General features: G+C 40.3%; 1 protein-coding gene across 7 annotated transcripts in view; it reads right to left on the bottom strand.

Moving 5' to 3' along the window:
- Exoc1 (exocyst complex component 1) overlaps window positions 1–18,324 on the bottom strand; it is a 46,772-nt gene that overhangs the window by 22,409 nt on the left and 6,039 nt on the right. For 2 of the 7 annotated variants that reach the window (XM_028856330.2, XM_028856473.2), the window contains exons 3-11: window positions 16,137–16,267; window positions 12,396–12,555; window positions 10,842–10,862; window positions 9,151–9,338; window positions 7,906–8,133; window positions 7,623–7,755; window positions 6,273–6,382; window positions 5,528–5,581; window positions 2,003–2,152 (exon numbers count right to left, since the gene is read on the bottom strand). In XM_028856330.2, the coding sequence (XP_028712163.1) occupies window positions 2,003–2,152; window positions 5,528–5,581; window positions 6,273–6,382; window positions 7,623–7,755; window positions 7,906–8,133; window positions 9,151–9,338; window positions 10,842–10,862; window positions 12,396–12,555; window positions 16,137–16,267 (1,175 nt within the window). The remainder of the gene's footprint in view (window positions 1–2,002; window positions 2,153–5,527; window positions 5,582–6,272; window positions 6,383–7,622; window positions 7,756–7,905; window positions 8,134–9,150; window positions 9,339–10,841; window positions 10,863–12,395; window positions 12,556–16,136; window positions 16,268–18,324) is intronic. The other 5 variants (XM_028856551.2, XM_028856686.2, XM_028856617.2 and 2 more) reach the window with 3 other exon arrangements.

Below are 18,324 nucleotides of genomic sequence, written 5' to 3'. Positions count from 1 at the left end.
CTCCCCTGAGGTGCAAATTTACGGCAGCTGCTGGAACTGCTTTTTTTAATGAAAAATTTCAGTATTCTTACTCCACAAAGACAAAACTCTGTCTCATTTCAACTCCAGGATATTCTTTACCACCCTATTATATATATAATTATTAAAACAACTTAGTACATTATTTGACTATTTCATTTTCAGCTCTCAATTCACAAAATCTTAAAGATAAAACCATTTAAATGTTTCAGACTGGACACTGCTCTCTCTGGGCCTCTCCAGAATGTATGACTAGCTATCTGTATGTCTGAGTCAGGTGGCGACAATTCTGCCTGTCTTTTTAAACGGACACTGCTGTCCAGTTTCTAAGGGTGATGCGTAAATGCCAGAGACTCCTGGCTTTTGCTATACTAGCTTCCTGAGGGTGTTATGAAGCCCAAGGTAGACAGCATCATTCTATTCCTCAGCACCCAGTCTTCCCTGTCCAATGTCACACACAGTAAGACCACCCCCTCCGATGGTCTAACATCTCCACACCTGCCAGTCCACACGGACTCTGTTCTCCAGTTCACAGTGCTGCAACCACAGTGGGCTCCTGGCATTCTCAAGAACACTGGGCATGCTCTGCTTCAGAGGCCTGTCCTGTGACAGGAAATGCTCACTGCTCACCCTTTACTTATCTAATCAGTGCTCCAACATCACCTCCTCGTGACTAGGTCTCTCACCACTGTACCTGAAAGTGGAGCCTTCCTCAAACACTGGTGTCCCCTGAATTTTCTCCAGAGCACCCACAGTACTTCTTCCGTATGTATAGTTAACTTGTTTGTCTTTCTTCTCAAGATATGCACTACGACACGGCAAGTGCTTGCCAAACCTCCCACACTCAACAGTGTTAGCGCAGAATATGTGGAAGACACTGAATCAAAGATTCAGACTTCTGGAGGGTGGCCACCAGCATACCTTACTGTTCTTATGACCAATCCTGGCAAGTTCAGGGTCATCCTAGTACGTCTGCCTTTGGAGGCACTCTTTCCCTTCTTATTCCCACCACCACCTTCCTGAGTCAAGACTTCATTTCATCTGAATTATTACACTAGATCCATAATAAGTTTCCCCATCTTTTATTTAGGGTGTAGGTGTCAGGAATCTCAAATGAAGGTTCCTATTATCATTATTAATTTTTTTTTGAGACAACTGTCTCACAGTATAGTCCTAGCTGGCCTGGAACTCAGAGAAACTTACCCTCATCTGCCTCCTGGGTGCTGGGACTAACAGGGTGAGCCACCACAGCTGGCCACCTCCATCTAGTCTTTGCCTGTGCTTGAGGGGTGCTGCTTTGTACAACAACTCATCTGGTTCATCTAAGTCCTCACTGCTCTAGAGACTGAAGTCTCTACTCCGGGCCTGCTGTCATGTGACAGGGCAGATGCTCACCACTTCTGTCTGTACATCTTGTTCCCACACCCCTGATGCCTTTCCTCTTCTTTCTGGTTCATCTCATCCTAAGATGTACTAAGTCCACTGTCAGGGGCAGCAGACCCACCAGCAGCCTTGTTCACTATTTAAAACTCAAGCCTAATATCTCCCATGAAGTCTCCCTCATGGCTCCAGGACTTGGGTTTCCCTTCTCCAAACTGCCATGTATTGTGAAATAATTTCCAGCTTGGTACTTAGGTTTTTGCTGAGTGTTACTCTTCCCAGTCATTCTTAAAGCTCTTTAGAATTAGAGATTGGCTTGTTACACTCCAGGTGCCTGGCACAGTAGAATGTTGGCTTAATAAACAGATACTTTGTTCGTTATTAAAAATAGATGCATTTATTTAAGTGTATTTTTCCTATATTCATGTCTGTGCATCATGTGCATGCCTAGTTCCTTTTTATCCAAGTAAATAATTGAGCACTCAGAAATTCAATTATTTTTTGCTTTGTAAAAAACATACTGAAGTATTTCAAACTTAAGGAACTAATATACCATCTAAGACTGTGCTGTAGACCCAGTGAGTAACAGACATCAGATCCATACCTTTGTTAGCCCCTCATATTTTCCATAATCTGTGCTCTTTAGCCACTCCATCAGCTTGGCATATCGAAGCAAGTCTCTATGAAATGGATGATGATTGGGTAGAGTCAGTTCAATAGAATGCTGAGCAAGAGTTGAACTCTGATCATGACCCTAGAGTGAGTAAATAAGTAAATAAATACAATGGAAAGTTCAAGAAAACACGGTTACAATAGAAAATTCTAGATAATAACTAAATGTAGTCAAGTAATACCAAATAAATACCGAAAAGTAAAAATCAAGTACTTACTTGTCTGTTTTTATCATCCTGTGTATCCATGGAATACTACCACCATTAATATTCACAAACATGAATGGGTGGCACTGTGATAAAGCATCACTCCATCTTTCAAGAGTTGAGTGTATAAAGCTTGCCTCTCTATATCACTTTACAACATACTAAGCAAATAAACTTCTTGATACAGACTGTATTAAAAAAACACACTAAAGGGAAGTCATCCAAAACAAACTATCCACTTTAATGAGCTTTCCATGGAAACTATTTTTTTAACAGATAAAAATGTATAAGATATGAAATTTTAAAATTAGTAAGGACTATAGATGGTTATATCTTGGGTTTTCCATGATAATCCCTAATAACAATGTTAATTCCAACTTTTCCATTAAAGTGATGTGCTAGTCAAACTACCACATGACTATTTTAAACCTTGACAATTTTATGTAAATAAATTAATAATAAACAGTTAGATCATGTGTCTTGATGTTTGCTTTGGAAAAATATAGACTGCTAGATTATTGGCTTATTAACCCTATTTTCTAGAAGAACCCAAGGCTCAGGGTATTAATTAACTTTCTCAGGTCACATAGGATGAAAGCCACAATTAGAATCTTGATAACCAAGTCTAACTTCTATCTTCCTTTAAAAACATTCAAATAAAAGCATTTAACCAGAATCAAAAACTGCAGCTGCTGTCTAGCTGTTAGTGTGTGGAATTGAGTAAGCGTGTGTGCATCTCTCTATAAATGTAACGCTTCAGCCTTCTGTTGGACAGTCTGGCTCTTCCTCGATAATTAGTCAACATCTGTGATGGAGCTTAAAGCCAGTGTCCGAGAGATGAGAAAGTTGCAAGAGCAGACTGGCCTTGAAACAGAATTTTCCAACGAGCAATCAAAGGTCAACACAAGCCACATCTACTTGAAGTCATTTCCATTCATTTGAGTTGTCTAGTCAGAGACGGTTTCAGTATTTTATGGAAACCATCAAATTGACAAAAACTGCTGACTCAGGAGGAGGAATTAGATAATTAATTTCTTGGTAAAGTCACCTAAATGTATACAATAGTAGTAGAACTACAATAGTTTGATAAGCACCCTGAATGAAAGGAACTAAAATGATTTTACTTTGAGAGATTTCTCACTTCTAATTCACATGCTTTATTATGTAGATCGTTGCTTGGTCTCCACTCTACAGTTTCACATCAGAACGGGTCTACAGAAGCGCACGTGGAGAACAAAGGAGTCCACAGCCTCTACACTCCAGGGTCAGGAGTGTCTCCCACTGTCTCTTACCTATGGTGCTGATGGAGATGAGAGGCTCTCCTGCTTCACAATCCTCCAAATACTGTGCTAATGAGCAACGTGGCATATGCTTGCATCACCCAAAATATTCTTCTCCGTTAACTTTTCTCAATGACTCAAGACAAAACTATGTTTTCTACAGCTATTTACTCAGTCTATTACATGCCAAGTTACATTATTTCAGGTTGAGAAAGACTTGAAATCATTAAATCTCCTCTGGAAAGTGGAAGAATGAATTATTAACAATTGTGTGGAGGGCCTTGCAGTTTACAAAGCTCTTTGCATACGTGACTATACTAAGTGTTCACAGCATTTCCATGTTACAAACACCTGAGAAACTGGCGGTTCACATATCAACTATCATTCCTTTAATTATTGCTGTCAAGATAGACTGAATGTTACTAAAAGATTTAATTTTAGATAAAATGGTTCTAGAACAAACATAGGAATTGTAAAATTGTTTAAGTTGCTTAATTCAATCAATATAAAAATTATCACATGCAAAACACTAAGTATAAAGAAATTTGTTCTTCACATGCTTAAAAACGTTAAAACATTTTAAAGTTTCTTTTATATATAACAACAGATTAACAACAATTACTGAATTACTGAATGCTCATTACCCAGGTTCTTTTTATATATAAATCTGAATCCTTACACTAATCTTATAATGTATTCTCATCTAAGAAAATGGTAAATCTATAATTAACATAATTCACAGGGTATTCAAATTAAGAAACATAAAAACTTGGTGAGCCACAAAATTTTACCAGCACATATATATTATATATTATAATTTTTGTTTTTGAAACAGGGTCTCACTGTGCAGTCTTGACTAGCCTGGAACTCTCTATGTAGACCAGGCTGGCCTCAAACTCATGGAAATCTGCCTGCATCTGCTTCCCAAGTGCTGGGATTAAAGGTGTGTACCACCACATTCAGCTAGATACTGGAAGTTAATAAAAGGTAACATGGCACACCTCACTAGAGCCAAACACTCTAAGTGTAAGTGAAGTAGATACTTTTATTATCTCTGCTATTAAATAAGGCTAGTAAGATGGTGGTGGCAGAGGCGTACCATCATATGCTAGTCAAAACCTCCCAGTTACTGTGTCCCTTTGTCTGCAATGGAAATCTCCATGGTCTTTAGCCCTTTGGCTAGTGACCTGATGACTAAGTTCAACACAGAGACAATCTCTTGTACTTGAGACATCCTTTTCCACCTTCGGCAACACATCACAGGCTGTTGCAACATTCTGTTTTTTAACATGCATCACTCCCATGTTAACAGTACATATTAGATTTTCAGAAATGGGAAGCATTCATTTTAAACAGAGCCATTAGTTTACAAGGCAAAGAAGCAAACAGAATGAATACTACACATTATCGCCAATAATTAAGATGCAAAAAGATTGTTCATTGACATTTGTGATGCCATCTACACATGTGGATAACATCACTGCCAACAGCATTAAAAATAATAAGCTAAGAAAAGGGGAGTTTCCTGTGTGACTTTTCAGGTCCAGTGAAATGTTGAGGGAGTCTGTCCAATTTCCCCCTCCCATGTTTAGTGAAGTGGTCTTCCTTTATGTTTGCACAGCACCGCCATCTCAGCTGCCATCCCCAAGTCTATCTGTCTGTTTCCCTTACCTAGACTTTGAGCTTCTCTCAGACAGAAAGAGAAGCAATGTCTGAGATGCACCTCAACCACCAACAAGCAATTACTGAAAAACCAAGGAGATGAGAAACGGAGGAGAAAGGCAAGCAGAATGAGGTTAAATGCCTTTTTGGCAAAATGGGACATTTTAAAACTGTTACAAATATAGTTAACGGGTAGCTTAAATCAGTAAGTTAAGCTGTAAGCATAAAAATTCTGCTGCTAACTTTAGCAAACTTTATATATTCATGAGAAACAAAACAGAGAAGCTGGAGCCAGTTTTATGTACTCACAGGAACCGAAAGAAAGTAGGACCTGCTATAGAGCTGAAGGAGGGCCTGAGTAAACTAGTCGGGAATAAAATATAATACAATTGTTTTAGAATACTGTAAAGAGAAGCCAGTATTTCCAGAGAGCACATATTGATTATTGAGATTTCTCCTTATTTTTTCTGTTCAATATGTCTAATAGTAAAGACAAAAGAACCCCACAAGAACCTAAGTATATTAACTATTAAAATATCTTCTGCTCAAATCACTGTAAGGTGCCCTTGGCATTATTAAAATATTGTTGTCATGCCATTAATTATAATAACTCTTTCCATAAAAAGATGTAAGTTTGTAACACGGAGACTGAATCACGACATTCACAGTTGATCTAATTGTTTTCTTACATGTACACAATATATTTGACACACAGAACCTATGCAACATTGAAAATAAGAAGTCAGGTCTAATTCTCACCTCTAAACACTGAAAACCACAAGCGGCTCAACAACTAACACAGACCTGCCAACTGTATATGTAATTCATGAATGTAGCTAAAGAACCTGACGTCTGTGTAAAGGGTTATCCGAAGTCCAAAGTACTTCCCTGAGGCACTATGCACAGATTTCAAAACCTTAAAATCATAGAAATGTACGAAGGACTATATTATAGGCCCAAATGAATACATTAAAAATTGTTGTGGGAATTTAGGTTTAGGGCAACATATAAATGACCTATGGAAATATGTCAGTTAATAATAAATTAAAATTACCTGTTGAACAAAAACATTGTTGAGATGACTGGCCAGTCTCCGGGCGAAGTGCTCCCTCAAGTCACTGAAACGCTGCTGCTGCTGCTTGACGGCCAGGAGCATGTCGTGGCCTGCATCAGAACAACAGTCCCTCACTGACTCAGTAAGGGCAAAGATTCCCTCCATGTTTAACAAGAAATGCCATGGCAGTGTGCATGTGGAGCTCAGAGGACAATTTTGTGGAGTCCATTCTCAGCCTTCACCTTTAGTAAGTTCCAATGATCCATCTTGGGTCGCCAAGTTGTGCAGCAAATACCTTTTCTTGATGGACCGACCATCTTGCTGGCCTTCCCCCCATGCTCAGTGAATTAATTTTCTCTCCCCACTCCCCACGGCACCCAGAGCCCTAGGCCTGTTAGACAAACAGTCTCCCGCTGAGGTGCAGGTCCAATCTCTACTGTTCTAATGACAGCCACACTTAAGTCTGGAAGAACCCAAATCTTAAGTGGCTTTACAATTTTTAAAAAAGATTTATTTATTTATTATGTATACAGTATTCTGCAGGCGTGTGCGCCTGGGCACCAGATCTCATTACAGATGGTTGTGAGCCACCATGTGTTGCTGGGAATTGAACTCAGGCCCTCTGGAAGAGCAGCCAGTGTTCCTACCCACTGAGCCATCTCTCCAGCCCCCAATTTAAAAAAATTAAGGAAAAAAAAATAATGTAATACACTGTTTCTTCTTTAGTATCATGTGGCAACCACTAGAAATGTGAATTTCAGGACTTCAGCCCAGATCTACTCAATGTGGAGATATGCCCAATAATGTTTTAATAAGTCTTCTAACTGATCTGAACACACATTCAAGTTTTAGAACCACTGCCTTCTCTGGCCTGTCTGAATGGTACTTGTGCTTGCTTCTAATAAGAAAGATCCAAAGATCATAGTAGGGCAGTGAGATGAATCTGCAGGTAAAGATGCTTGCCACACAAACCAGGTGACCGGTCAACCTCCAGAACACAGGGAAAGGTGGAAGAAGAGAAATGAATCTACGAAGATGTCCTCTGACCTCAGTATAAATAAAATTACATTTTTAAATAAGATTATAGTGAGTACAGCATGGTGGTGCCTGTCTGCACTTGCAACACTTGGGAAGCAGGGGGATTGTGGGTTTGAGACCAGCCTAGGCTATGTAGTGAGATGTTAAGCCCAAACTAAACAGAATAAAAACTAGATAATCATAATAGTACATTAGTGAAGGTGAAGATGGTAGAGTCAATGATGGCCAACTAGAAGGAACTGAAATGATAAAGTTCTTAGTGTTACCAGGTCTCAGTTCTCGGTCAGGTTCTATCACGGCTGTTGAACACACCTGGTCGAAGAGCGACATTCATGCACTGCAGAAGGGCATCGGCAGCATTGGTGCAGGCCTCAATGCCTCTGGAAGAAGCAAGGTCTCCTTCCTGAAGGGCCTTTATGTGACCTTTGGCCAAGTCCATGTGGTTCTGGAATATATTCAAACACACCACTTGCACGTGTAATTAATTGTGAGCTAGTCAATCCTATCACCCAGTCAGTAATTCCTTGAAATCCCGAGCCCACGAGGTCTATAAATGAGTTTTACACACTCAGCGGGTACTCTAGGAAATGCTCACCACGAGGAACTCTATCTCGGACAGGAGCTTCACATTATTCGTGTTGCTGAGATGAATCAGGTGGTTGCTTTCAGAGATCTGGTCCATCTGCTCTTTTACACTCTGGAGCATTTCCTCATAACTGCTCAGTTTCAGTTCGATCTGATCCACCTCCTTTAGGGCCTCATCCAGCAACTGCATCAGGATATTCACTTGCTTTTCTGAGGCCATGATGGACTGAATGTTAGCCTACCAAGTGAAAAGAAAATATTCCGCCCGTGCTCTTTACATGTGGAAAAGCAGCAGAAAGGGGAAACATACCCACTCTCTTTGAATCTAGTCAATCAGCTTCCACCCACCTTCTACACAGTACTTTGAGAAGGCTTACTTGCCTCTGTATTAAGATTTGAGACCATGCCTCAGAAACTGTGCAGGGAAATCAGAGGGTTCTGTTCTAAAGCCCTTTAGTGGCAAGACCTAGACCCTTTTCCCTTCTCACCATACTGACTCGGCTGCCCTTGGTACATGATTCACTTATTTCACCTGCATTTCTCTTATTCTGATTCGTACTTATAGTTTTGTTTGTTTTTTTTTACAAACAATGAAAATGCTATTCTTTGGTAATGAGCTATTCAGAGACTGGAGGAATTAACCCCTAATAAGATGGTATCTGCTTGTCTACTTTTTTCTTCTACCATTGCGTATTAAGAACATTCCAAAATCTAAAACCTTAGCCAAATGTCTTCACTGGAAATGGTTTTTATCATGTGCGTGCATGTGTATATGTGATGTGTGAACACACATTTGCATGTGTGTAAGTGAGTGTGAACACCAAATGTAGGATGTCTTAATTGCTCCCCCCAATTACTGAGACAGGTCTCTCACCCAAACCCAACGCTCCCTCATCTGTCTAGTCAGCCTGCCCCAGGGACCCCTTGTCTCTGACTCATGAGTGTGGGGCTACAGAGGAACTACTATGCACTCCAAGTATTTACTTGGGTTCTGGGGATCTGAACTCTGGTCCTCAAGCTTGTGTGCCAAGTGTGTTAGCTACTGACCCATCTCCTTAGCACCTGACTCTATCTTATGAACAGATAGAGTGAGCTGGGGGACAGCAGCAACCACGCTGGAAAAGCTGAAGTGTGCGGCAGAAAACACGAGCAGCATGCCCAGCCTTTGCCATCCGGTGTGCACCCCTCACTCACAGCTCACGAGGAGTGCAATCTGGTGTGCACCCCTCACTCACAGCTCACGAGGAGTTCTTACCCCGTCCAGCACTTGCAGCTCTCTGGACAACTTCTCTGCAAAGGCCTCAGCATTAGAGATGGCACACTCGCAGCCTTCCATCATTATTTCAATGTCCTGCTCTTCTCTTGCATTTAATTCTTGGTACTCATCTACTGCTTCCTCATCCCCTCCGGTTACACTCTGATTTTCACCACTTGGAACAGATTCTTAAAGCAGGCAAAAATGTAAGGGAAGAAAGTCGTCAAAAAATGGGAAGAATTATAACATGGCGGCACTTAAGGTGACAGCTAGTTAAGACTGATTATAAGCACAGGACACATTTAGTGGTTGAAGGATAGAAAAGAATGATTCAGAATATATGAAGAAAAGTCTCAAACCTTATTTTCATACAGAATCACAATGTTATTGAAGTGAGGTCCTACAAGCAGAAGAAAGCATGCAGTCTAGTATGCTCGCTGACTTAGAGGGTTAAAATGGGCTCTAGTTAAAATCTCCCAAAACACAATTCCACTAAAATAGAGAGCATGAAGAAGTGAATCTAATTTCTCTTTTCTCCACCAGAGATGGCTGTTGCTCTAACAAAACAGTGATGATAAACTATAAACATAGAAAACAGTTCTTTCCTTTCTTTCTGGGTAGTATTTCCTTGTTTTTGTTATTTTCATCTTTCTTTATTCCACACACACACACACACACACACACACACACACACACACACTTTTCAAATAACTTTTAATTGAAGTGAGAGGCATGTGCATTATCCACAAGAAACTGTGAGTACTGAAAATATTGACTGCATATTCTATTTTTGTTATTGTTTAAAAACCTCACATGCATAGATAAAATGATGAACTATAGAAATTTCCTTAGTAACTCCAATGAGAGAACATGGTGATTTGAAATTATAAAACTGTTCATAGTTTCCATGCTTCCAAACAAATATCAAGAGCTCAAGTCTAAAGTGCTTTCTAGATCAACATCTTGCTTCCCTTCGGGGAAAGGAACACATATCGTGTGTGAGCATTTTGTACAAAGTCTGAGTTTGATAGAGATGAAAAACCACTGTAGCCTGGACTCTAGCTCTAAAGAAAGCTATGGATAGCCTGATTGGGACATGAACTAAACCACAAAGTCTGGATGCTCTTTTAGTGTTTGTTATTTTACATGAAAATGAATACTTTCACTTAGCATGGTTGAAATCTGTTTATTTGTCTCAGAACAAACGCCTGCTAATTCTGAGTGAGACAGTATTGATTCTGAAGAAGAGAGTAAGTTAGGCAGATTTAGTTACGTTGTGGGGGAGGATATTAAAATTTCTGGTACATGCAATTTAGAGACTGTACTATAGAAGTGTTTCTTGAGAGGCATTGCCATGTTCCTTATCTTTTCAATGAGGCCATTTTGTTCATCGTGGAAATGCAGAACTATCAGATGTGACTCCTTATTAACCACTAGAGGGCAGGGACTACGTAAATCATTCATCTACCACAGTGCCTTACACTAACATTTCAAATAAACAAGTGTTTTAAGTCATCACAACTACTTTCGTAGTATTTTCTTCTCCTGAAATAGTCCTTCGGAATAGTACTATACTTTCATTACTCTATGGATTTTGTAATAAATTAATCCTTGTACAACTCCAATAGTATACAACAGAGGCAAGTAATGCATACACATGGAACAGAGTAAGAAGAAAAGGTGTTACGCACCTTCTGTAACTTTAGGCAGTTCTGGAGAGTAAAAGGTACGAGGAAAGCAGAGGAAAGTAAGCAAAGAATATTAGCTGGGTAGAAAAGCACAGATTTAAAACTTTTAACGACTACCCATATTGTTTGCATTTGAACTTCATGCTGAATTTGGGTGCTCAGGGCAACATCAACACCAACACCAACCGCAGTGGGCAGATCCCTAAGAAGTTTAACTTCCATGCTTGTTTTTCTTATTACCAGATTTCCTCTCAGTCTTTCAGAGACAGTACTGACTAGTCCCTGAAGATGGGGAATGAAACCACTTCCTGGGGGTTGTTTTCAGTCAGTTGTGACTCATGCATTAGTGTAGTTACTGTCACTGAGGGCCCACGGCTCTGCCAGGACCCTCTCCCTCACAGAGGGTTAGTCACAACACCGTTTCAAAGAGTAGGACGACGGGGCAAGAACAGCACAGGAGACGGCAGTGCAGGCAGGCAGGCAAAGGTTCAGGGGATGACTATTTAAAGATCGAGCTGCAAGTTAAATGACGAGAAAGAAAAGGCTAAAACAAGACCTTCCCTCTCTGTCTCTACACCTCAACGCTCAATTGTCATTACTGAAAACTACAGAAGTCGCTGCGGCTGCTGCATGAACAATTGCAATAGTATCGACCTACTTAGGTGATTATTAGCTCCTCAAATGAAGTGGTAATGAGGTCCGTAGGCAGACACTATCATCCCCTCTACTTTAAAAATAAAGGAAACGGACAGAACTTCAAGTCAGGCAGTATAACCCAGCACTAGGTTCCTCATGACTATGTCTACTGCTAGGCACGGAAGTACTGCTGTGGGGACATTCATCCCACAGCTGTTTAAAGTAAGAAAGGGCAAGAACCTTAATAAACAAACAATGGTATAGCCAGACAACGGAAAACTACGATGCTAATAAAGGTTTGGACTAAGTATTTAGTAGCATAATAAATGTTTGTGCTGAATTCATTATAGGAAAAGAAAATGTCAGGAAACATAAGTGTAAATTTCCCTATTTAAAGAAAATTAAGTATTCATAGAAAAAAAGCCTAGAAGAATTTATGCCAAAATTTTAACAGTAGCTATCTCTAAGGAATAGATTTATAAGTGAATCTTTTTTAGGTATTGAGATTGAATCCCGTGTCCCTGCACATGGCAGGCAGGAGCTCTAGCAATGAGCTGCATCTCTATCCATCAGTGTTTATTTTTAGACAGGGTCTCACTAAGTTGCCCAAGAGCCTCACTCTGGAGCCAAGGCAGGTCCTGAACTCGTAATCCTTCTGCCTTAACTTCCCAAATAGCTGGGATTACTGGCCTGTGCCACCAAGCCCAGGTTTATGAGTGATTTTACTTTTTAAATTTAATGTATCAATATCCTATAATGCATACACATAATATCTTCAATAAGAAAAAATGCTTTGAAATTTTTTTATGACATATTATGAAGTAAATCCAGTACTCCAATTACTTTAAATAATGCCAAATGATATATGCATTCAGGGAAACACTTGACCACGAATACAAGTTTCCGTTTACGTTTGTTTACCTTCCAAAAGCTGGGAGCTGACATTGACAAAGTCGATTTTCTTGCGGAGATAGCGCTGGTTCAGCTTCCAAATGCATGAGATGAACGCATTCTTTTCCGCAGTGCTGCTGGCAACCCACTTGTAGACTTTTTCAAAATGTAAATCAAATTCAGGGTTTTCCTAGAACAAAAAGAAGTAGAAATATGTTGATTTTGACCCCGTCACTTCTCATTGTTACTCTATAACCGACTTACAAATTAAGAATGGAAGCTGTTCTTGGGGGGCAAAAACAGACCACTAAAAATATCATGTAAATGGTTAGGGATGTAGCTGAGTGGTGGAACACTTGCCTCATGTCCAAGGGCCTGGCTTCAGTGACTACACGCACATCAACTAATGTCTTGAAGTGCTTAGAGAATTTAATTTATAGCAAGAACTGGACAAGCAACGGCATCTCCCAGTGGACACTTTCTCCCGGTGCCCTTAAAGTCTAGGGGTGAAAGGAAAGGCTGTGTAGACTGTGCTCAGCTTCCCTGCAGTAACATGACAACGTGTATTAGCTTCAATATGGCGCTCCTTTTCTCTCTTTAAGTTGCTTATGAAGTTTTGGTTACATAATTTGACAGTGTGTTATTATTCATAGCTATGGTCTGATACTAACTCCCTATTAAAAAATATACATAATTAAAACATGAGAAAAAATTTAATCTAAACCCTTGTGTATTTTCTAAGAACAAGTGAGAAACAAGAGCTGCACTTACTGTTGTTTTTAAAATGTAGAATTATTGTAAGCATCTCAAAAGGCAAAAATGCCAGTGAACCTTAAAGTTGTTTTAGGAAACTGAGGCAATGTGAATCACATTATGCCTTTGACGAGTCTGTTAGATCAATGCTTTGTCTACTTCTCTGTTGCTGTGATAAGACAATGACCAAACCAACTTGGGGAGGAAGGGGTTTATTTCATCTTATACTTCCAGGTATAAGATGTGTCCATTATGGAGGAAAGTCAGGACAGGAACCATGAAGGAAAGCTGCTTACTGGCCTGCTCCCAAGCTCCCATTTAGCTACCTTTAATATAACTCCAAGGAACCTGCCCAGGGCTGGCACCACCCACAGTGGGCTGGGCCCTCCCACATCAATCAACCATCAAGAAAATGCCACATAGATATGCCTACAGGCCACTTTGACGGAGGTATTTCCTCAGTTGAAGTTCCTTCCTTCCAGGGACTCTAGTTTGTATCAGGTTGAGAATAACTAACCAGTTCAACCATTATGTAGCAATAGTTCTTTCTTGACTACAGGACTCCTTGACCCTTATGTGGAAATGAAATCATATGAATGTGTACTATTGTTCACTTCCAAAGAATTAAAACATAGACTCACATGCACTACAGTACAGGACAGAAACATATTCCAACATATTAATGTTCTATAGGGTATAAAGATAATTTTATTCATCACAGCATTATTTAGGGGTAACAAAATGTCAATAGACCTCCAAGGCAAGCAAAGTTAGATGTAACTAGTGCTTTGAAGAATGGGGTATTTTAAGGAACAAGACTTGACTTTTAGCATGATAATCATCTTAACAGGATAAAATTAGTAATTAGTTCAACTTACATACAGAGTTTAAGCCTCCAAAAACCTGAAAAGCTGACTGGTCAGGTGGCTCAGCAGGCAGAGACTGCCAAGCCTACCAACCTGCATTCCATCTCCAGGCTCTACATGAGGAGGAGAGAACAGACTCTCCCCACCTGTCCTCTAACCTGCTCGCACACGTGCGAATAAATGTAATAAACTAATTTTCATTGAAAACTTGTTTATGATTCAAAGTAATTACTTTACTACTTACAAACATATCTAAGAGTACTGGCAACTAACATGAACTTGATGGAAATGATCACTTCCCTGGGAATACTTCCCATACGCCAGCAACGAGGCTGAGCGCTGCAGTAGCAGCAGCTGCGCAAATCAATGTATGATACTGAATGGCTCCTGCCAGGCTAGGTCTAAACACTTCATATTCATATCCACATATAGTAAACACACGCCAAGGTGCCTACATAAATGAAACATCAACGACAAAACCCCACTAAGCAAGCCAGCAGAGAGGAGTCTGCTGAGCAAGTACTGGGCAGTGTGGGTGAACGCCCCAAGCAACAGGGTCATGCAGGGAAGGCAGCGGACGGAGGAAGGCTACGCTGCCAACGCATTTCCTCTTAAAACTTTCCAAAAGGGAGCTTCCTCTCCCGCATTCCCCCCCCCCCCCCCCCCCGTGTTAGAAAGTATTTACCGAAGCTAAAAACCAAAACAAAAAGACTTTTCTTTCCAAATACTCCTAACTCTCCCTCCCCCACATTTGTCAAACCGCTTTCTACATTTTCCTAAAACCTGCGTGCTTTTTAGAAATAAAGCAAAAGTCTAGTTCAATAAAATATGTAAAGAAGAGGTCTCTCTCTCCTCCTCCTCCTCCTCTCCTCTGTGTGTATGTGTGTCATTTAGGAGTAATGGACACGTATTGGCAAGGATCTCCTAAAATTACTTTTGCTTTGCACTGATTCAATTACCATTCATTTTATTCAGCTCTTTAATGCCTACATTCATGCTACAGTAAGAGTAAAACCAGAATTTCAGCCAGGCATGGCTGTGCATGCCTGTCATCCCAACAAGCACAAGAGCAGGAGTTTAGAGATGGCCTCAGCTACCACAAGAAGCTTGAGGCCAACATGGGTTGCACGAGACCCTGCCCAGGTAACAAACAAAACCCTGGAGTTTATCTTACGAGGTCAATGTACAAGTGTCTTTGCCATTTCCCCTCTTGGACCCAGTCACCTTGAGGTTTATTCCAAAAGGCTTTTTATACAACACCAAAGGGTGAGACAAAAGACCTTACAAGATCAAAGCACACGGCATAGCCAAGTGCAGACCCTTCCAAACACCTGGTAACCACGCCCATGGCCAAATCATCCCATTATGCATCTCTGCTGGGTAAAGCAAGCTCAGATTCTCTGACCCTGAGTAAGGCCTCACTAGGAAGCCTCTGTGGGTCTCCACACCAGCAGAGGTCTGACAGTTACATCAGTGCAAGTCTTGGTCTGAGAGGCATCAGGGGCACAGTGGGTGTGCCCTTTAATGTGACTACTGAACTAGTCTATGTCCTTGAAGCTGGAGCACACTCAAACATGGCATAAAATTTATATCCTTAAAACTTCATTTAATCACCTCAAAAGAAGGTGTGTAGCCCCCTATCACTTCCTTTATTTGACTCACAAACGTCACGTGTCCAGACTGGCTGCCTCATGGTGAGTCTTCATCCCACTCAGGAGGATTAAAGAAGGAAGGCTCGCTTTATGCAATCATAAATGCTTTGAGTCAGATCTTACCCAAACAATGAATAGTTTTTAGACAGTTGACTCACACAACATATTACTTTAAAATTCAAAATTTACAGAATTTTCTACTAAGCATATTTAATTAAAAAAAGAAACACACAGTATTAAGGCAATTTTGTCCTAGTTTATTTATGCAGCTTGAACACCGATGTAAGTGAAGTTTTAACGAAGTAAAACCTGAACTATGCATGCAGCTGTAGTTATTTAACGCTGGGGGTGAAGAGGTGGAGGTTAATGTATTTCAGACCAACACGTGGCAGGCCTACAGCTACAGGACAAGTTTAGAGCATCTCAGGGCACACAGTGCTATATATATATCCATGAACGACACTTTGTGAACACAAGTCCAAGGACTACGGAAAACGTACTTTGATGGCATCTTTGGCATCTACCACAGCAAGGTCTCGAAGGGCCCAGGCGATCTGCCTTTTGTAGAAATCCCCCTTATCAGATTTCTTGACTTTGACCACCTTCACCTGCACGGGGCGTTCAGTTGTCACTGTGGAACAAAATACACACGACTGTTAGCACTTTATCCATCTGCTCATTCTTCATTCCCTCGCTGTACGTGACCTTTAGGAGTAAAGTAAGTCAATGTTCTGTAATAAGTCACCGGAGGACTCCATGGAAGCCTAAGGGAAGCACCTAAATCAGACCAGAGGGTGGAAGGCAGGCAGATGCTAGAGAGGTAAAGCTTCAGCCCTGTTTTAAAGGGCTGGGGGTGGGGTGGGGAATCTATGACTGACATGTGTAAGTGCAGAGTCCTGAGGGAGCCTAACGCCATCACAAAGCCACAGTACATAATTCAACACAGGCAGCACAGTGTATGTAAGAGAAGGTGGATGGAAATGAAGTCACCACAAATGGGTGCCCGGCTCTTCAGGGCTCCATCTGAGGTACTCAGGGCTGCTAGTAGAGAAATAGCATGCTCTAGTTTCTAACTTCAACACATGACTCTGGCAACAGAATGGAGTTTGAATTTAGAATGAATGCCGATGCATTTGAAAAGCAAATGGTTTTCCAAACAGCAACAACAGGGAACAAACAACAACCCCCACCCCCATAATCTCTTAAAATCTTCCACATCAAAAGGACTAAAGCAATGGTTCTCAACCTGGGGGTCCAACACCCTGTCACAGGGGTTGCATATCAGATATTTACATTATGACTCACAGCAGCAACAAAATTACAGTTATGAAGTACCTATGAAATAATTTTATGGTTGGAATCACCACAACACAAGGAATTGTATTAAAGGGTTGCAGCATTAGGAAGGTTGAGAACCACTGGCTTAAGGAATATTTGGAAAATGTACCTACTAAACTGTACTTGCTAAGCAAAAATCTGCCAACATCCCACTCCCCAAAACTAGTCTAGCCATTCTACTTGCTTCTCCTGCCAAGTTTTCAAGGAAAAAAATAACTTCAAACACAACTATTCCAGTGAGAAAACAAGGCATGTGCCCTGATTTATTGAATAACTGTGGTTAAAGAGTCAAAGGGAACAAAAGGAAAATTACACATGATAATGAACATGGATGCAAAATCTTAAACAACATCCTGGCAAACAGGGTATTTATAAAAGACAACATCATTTCCTTTCATCAAATCTTACATTTTCACTGGTAACAGCACACAGATCTAAGAAAGATTACTTCACAGCAAATATGACAACATGCAAAATTTTTAGAGAAAACAGCAAAGCTTATGGAAACAGAAAATCACCATGTTCACAGACATAAACATATCACTAAAAACAGCAAGTTCTCTACAACTTGAACGATAGGTTAAAAACAATCCCAATCGCCAGGGGGTGGTGGCGCACGCCTTTAATCCCAGCACTCGGGAGGCAGAGGCAGGAGGATCTCTTGTGAGTTCGAGGTCAGCCTGGGCTACCGAGTGAGTTCCAGGAAAGGCGCAAAGCTACACAGAGAAACCCTGTCTCGAAAAACCAAAAAAAAAAAAAAGAAAAGAAAAGAAAAATCCCAATCAAAACCCCAACAAAATCTGGAACTTAAGAAGTTGATTTGAAAATTAAGGTGAAAGAGTAAAGAACAAAATAAAACAAAAATGAGATAAACGGTAAAACCCTGAAATACATACATGTACTCATGTACATAGACAGACAGACACATACAAATACACCACACTAAGACATGAGTGAGTCAAAACCTTTACAAAATAATGCAGTAGAAGTCATAAAGCATCAGATTAATTTTATTTAATGACAATTATAAATTTCTTTCTTTTTTTTAATTAAAAGATTTTTCTATTCATTTTACATACCAACCACAGATTTACCGTGTCCTCCCTCTTCCCGGCCCCTAGCATTCCCCCCAACCCACCCTCCATTCCCCCTCCTCCAATTTCATTAAGAGGAACCATAAAAAGTGCAAAGAGAAACCACAAACCAGAAAGCATGCAGCCACATAATAGAAATACCTATGCAAGTAATAGATCTATCCTACAATATCTATCTAGATAATAACAGTATAAAAAAAAAATGTACAAATTCATTTAAGGACAACCAACCCAATAGGAAAATAAGCAAAAGACT

The sequence above is a fragment of the Peromyscus leucopus genome, chromosome 10, assembly GCF_004664715.2.
Source record: "Peromyscus leucopus breed LL Stock chromosome 10, UCI_PerLeu_2.1, whole genome shotgun sequence".
In the NCBI taxonomy this organism is placed as follows: domain Eukaryota; kingdom Metazoa; phylum Chordata; class Mammalia; order Rodentia; family Cricetidae; genus Peromyscus; species Peromyscus leucopus.
The sequence above is the reverse complement of the archived record's forward strand: the minus strand, read 5'-3'. Positions and strand labels throughout refer to the sequence as shown.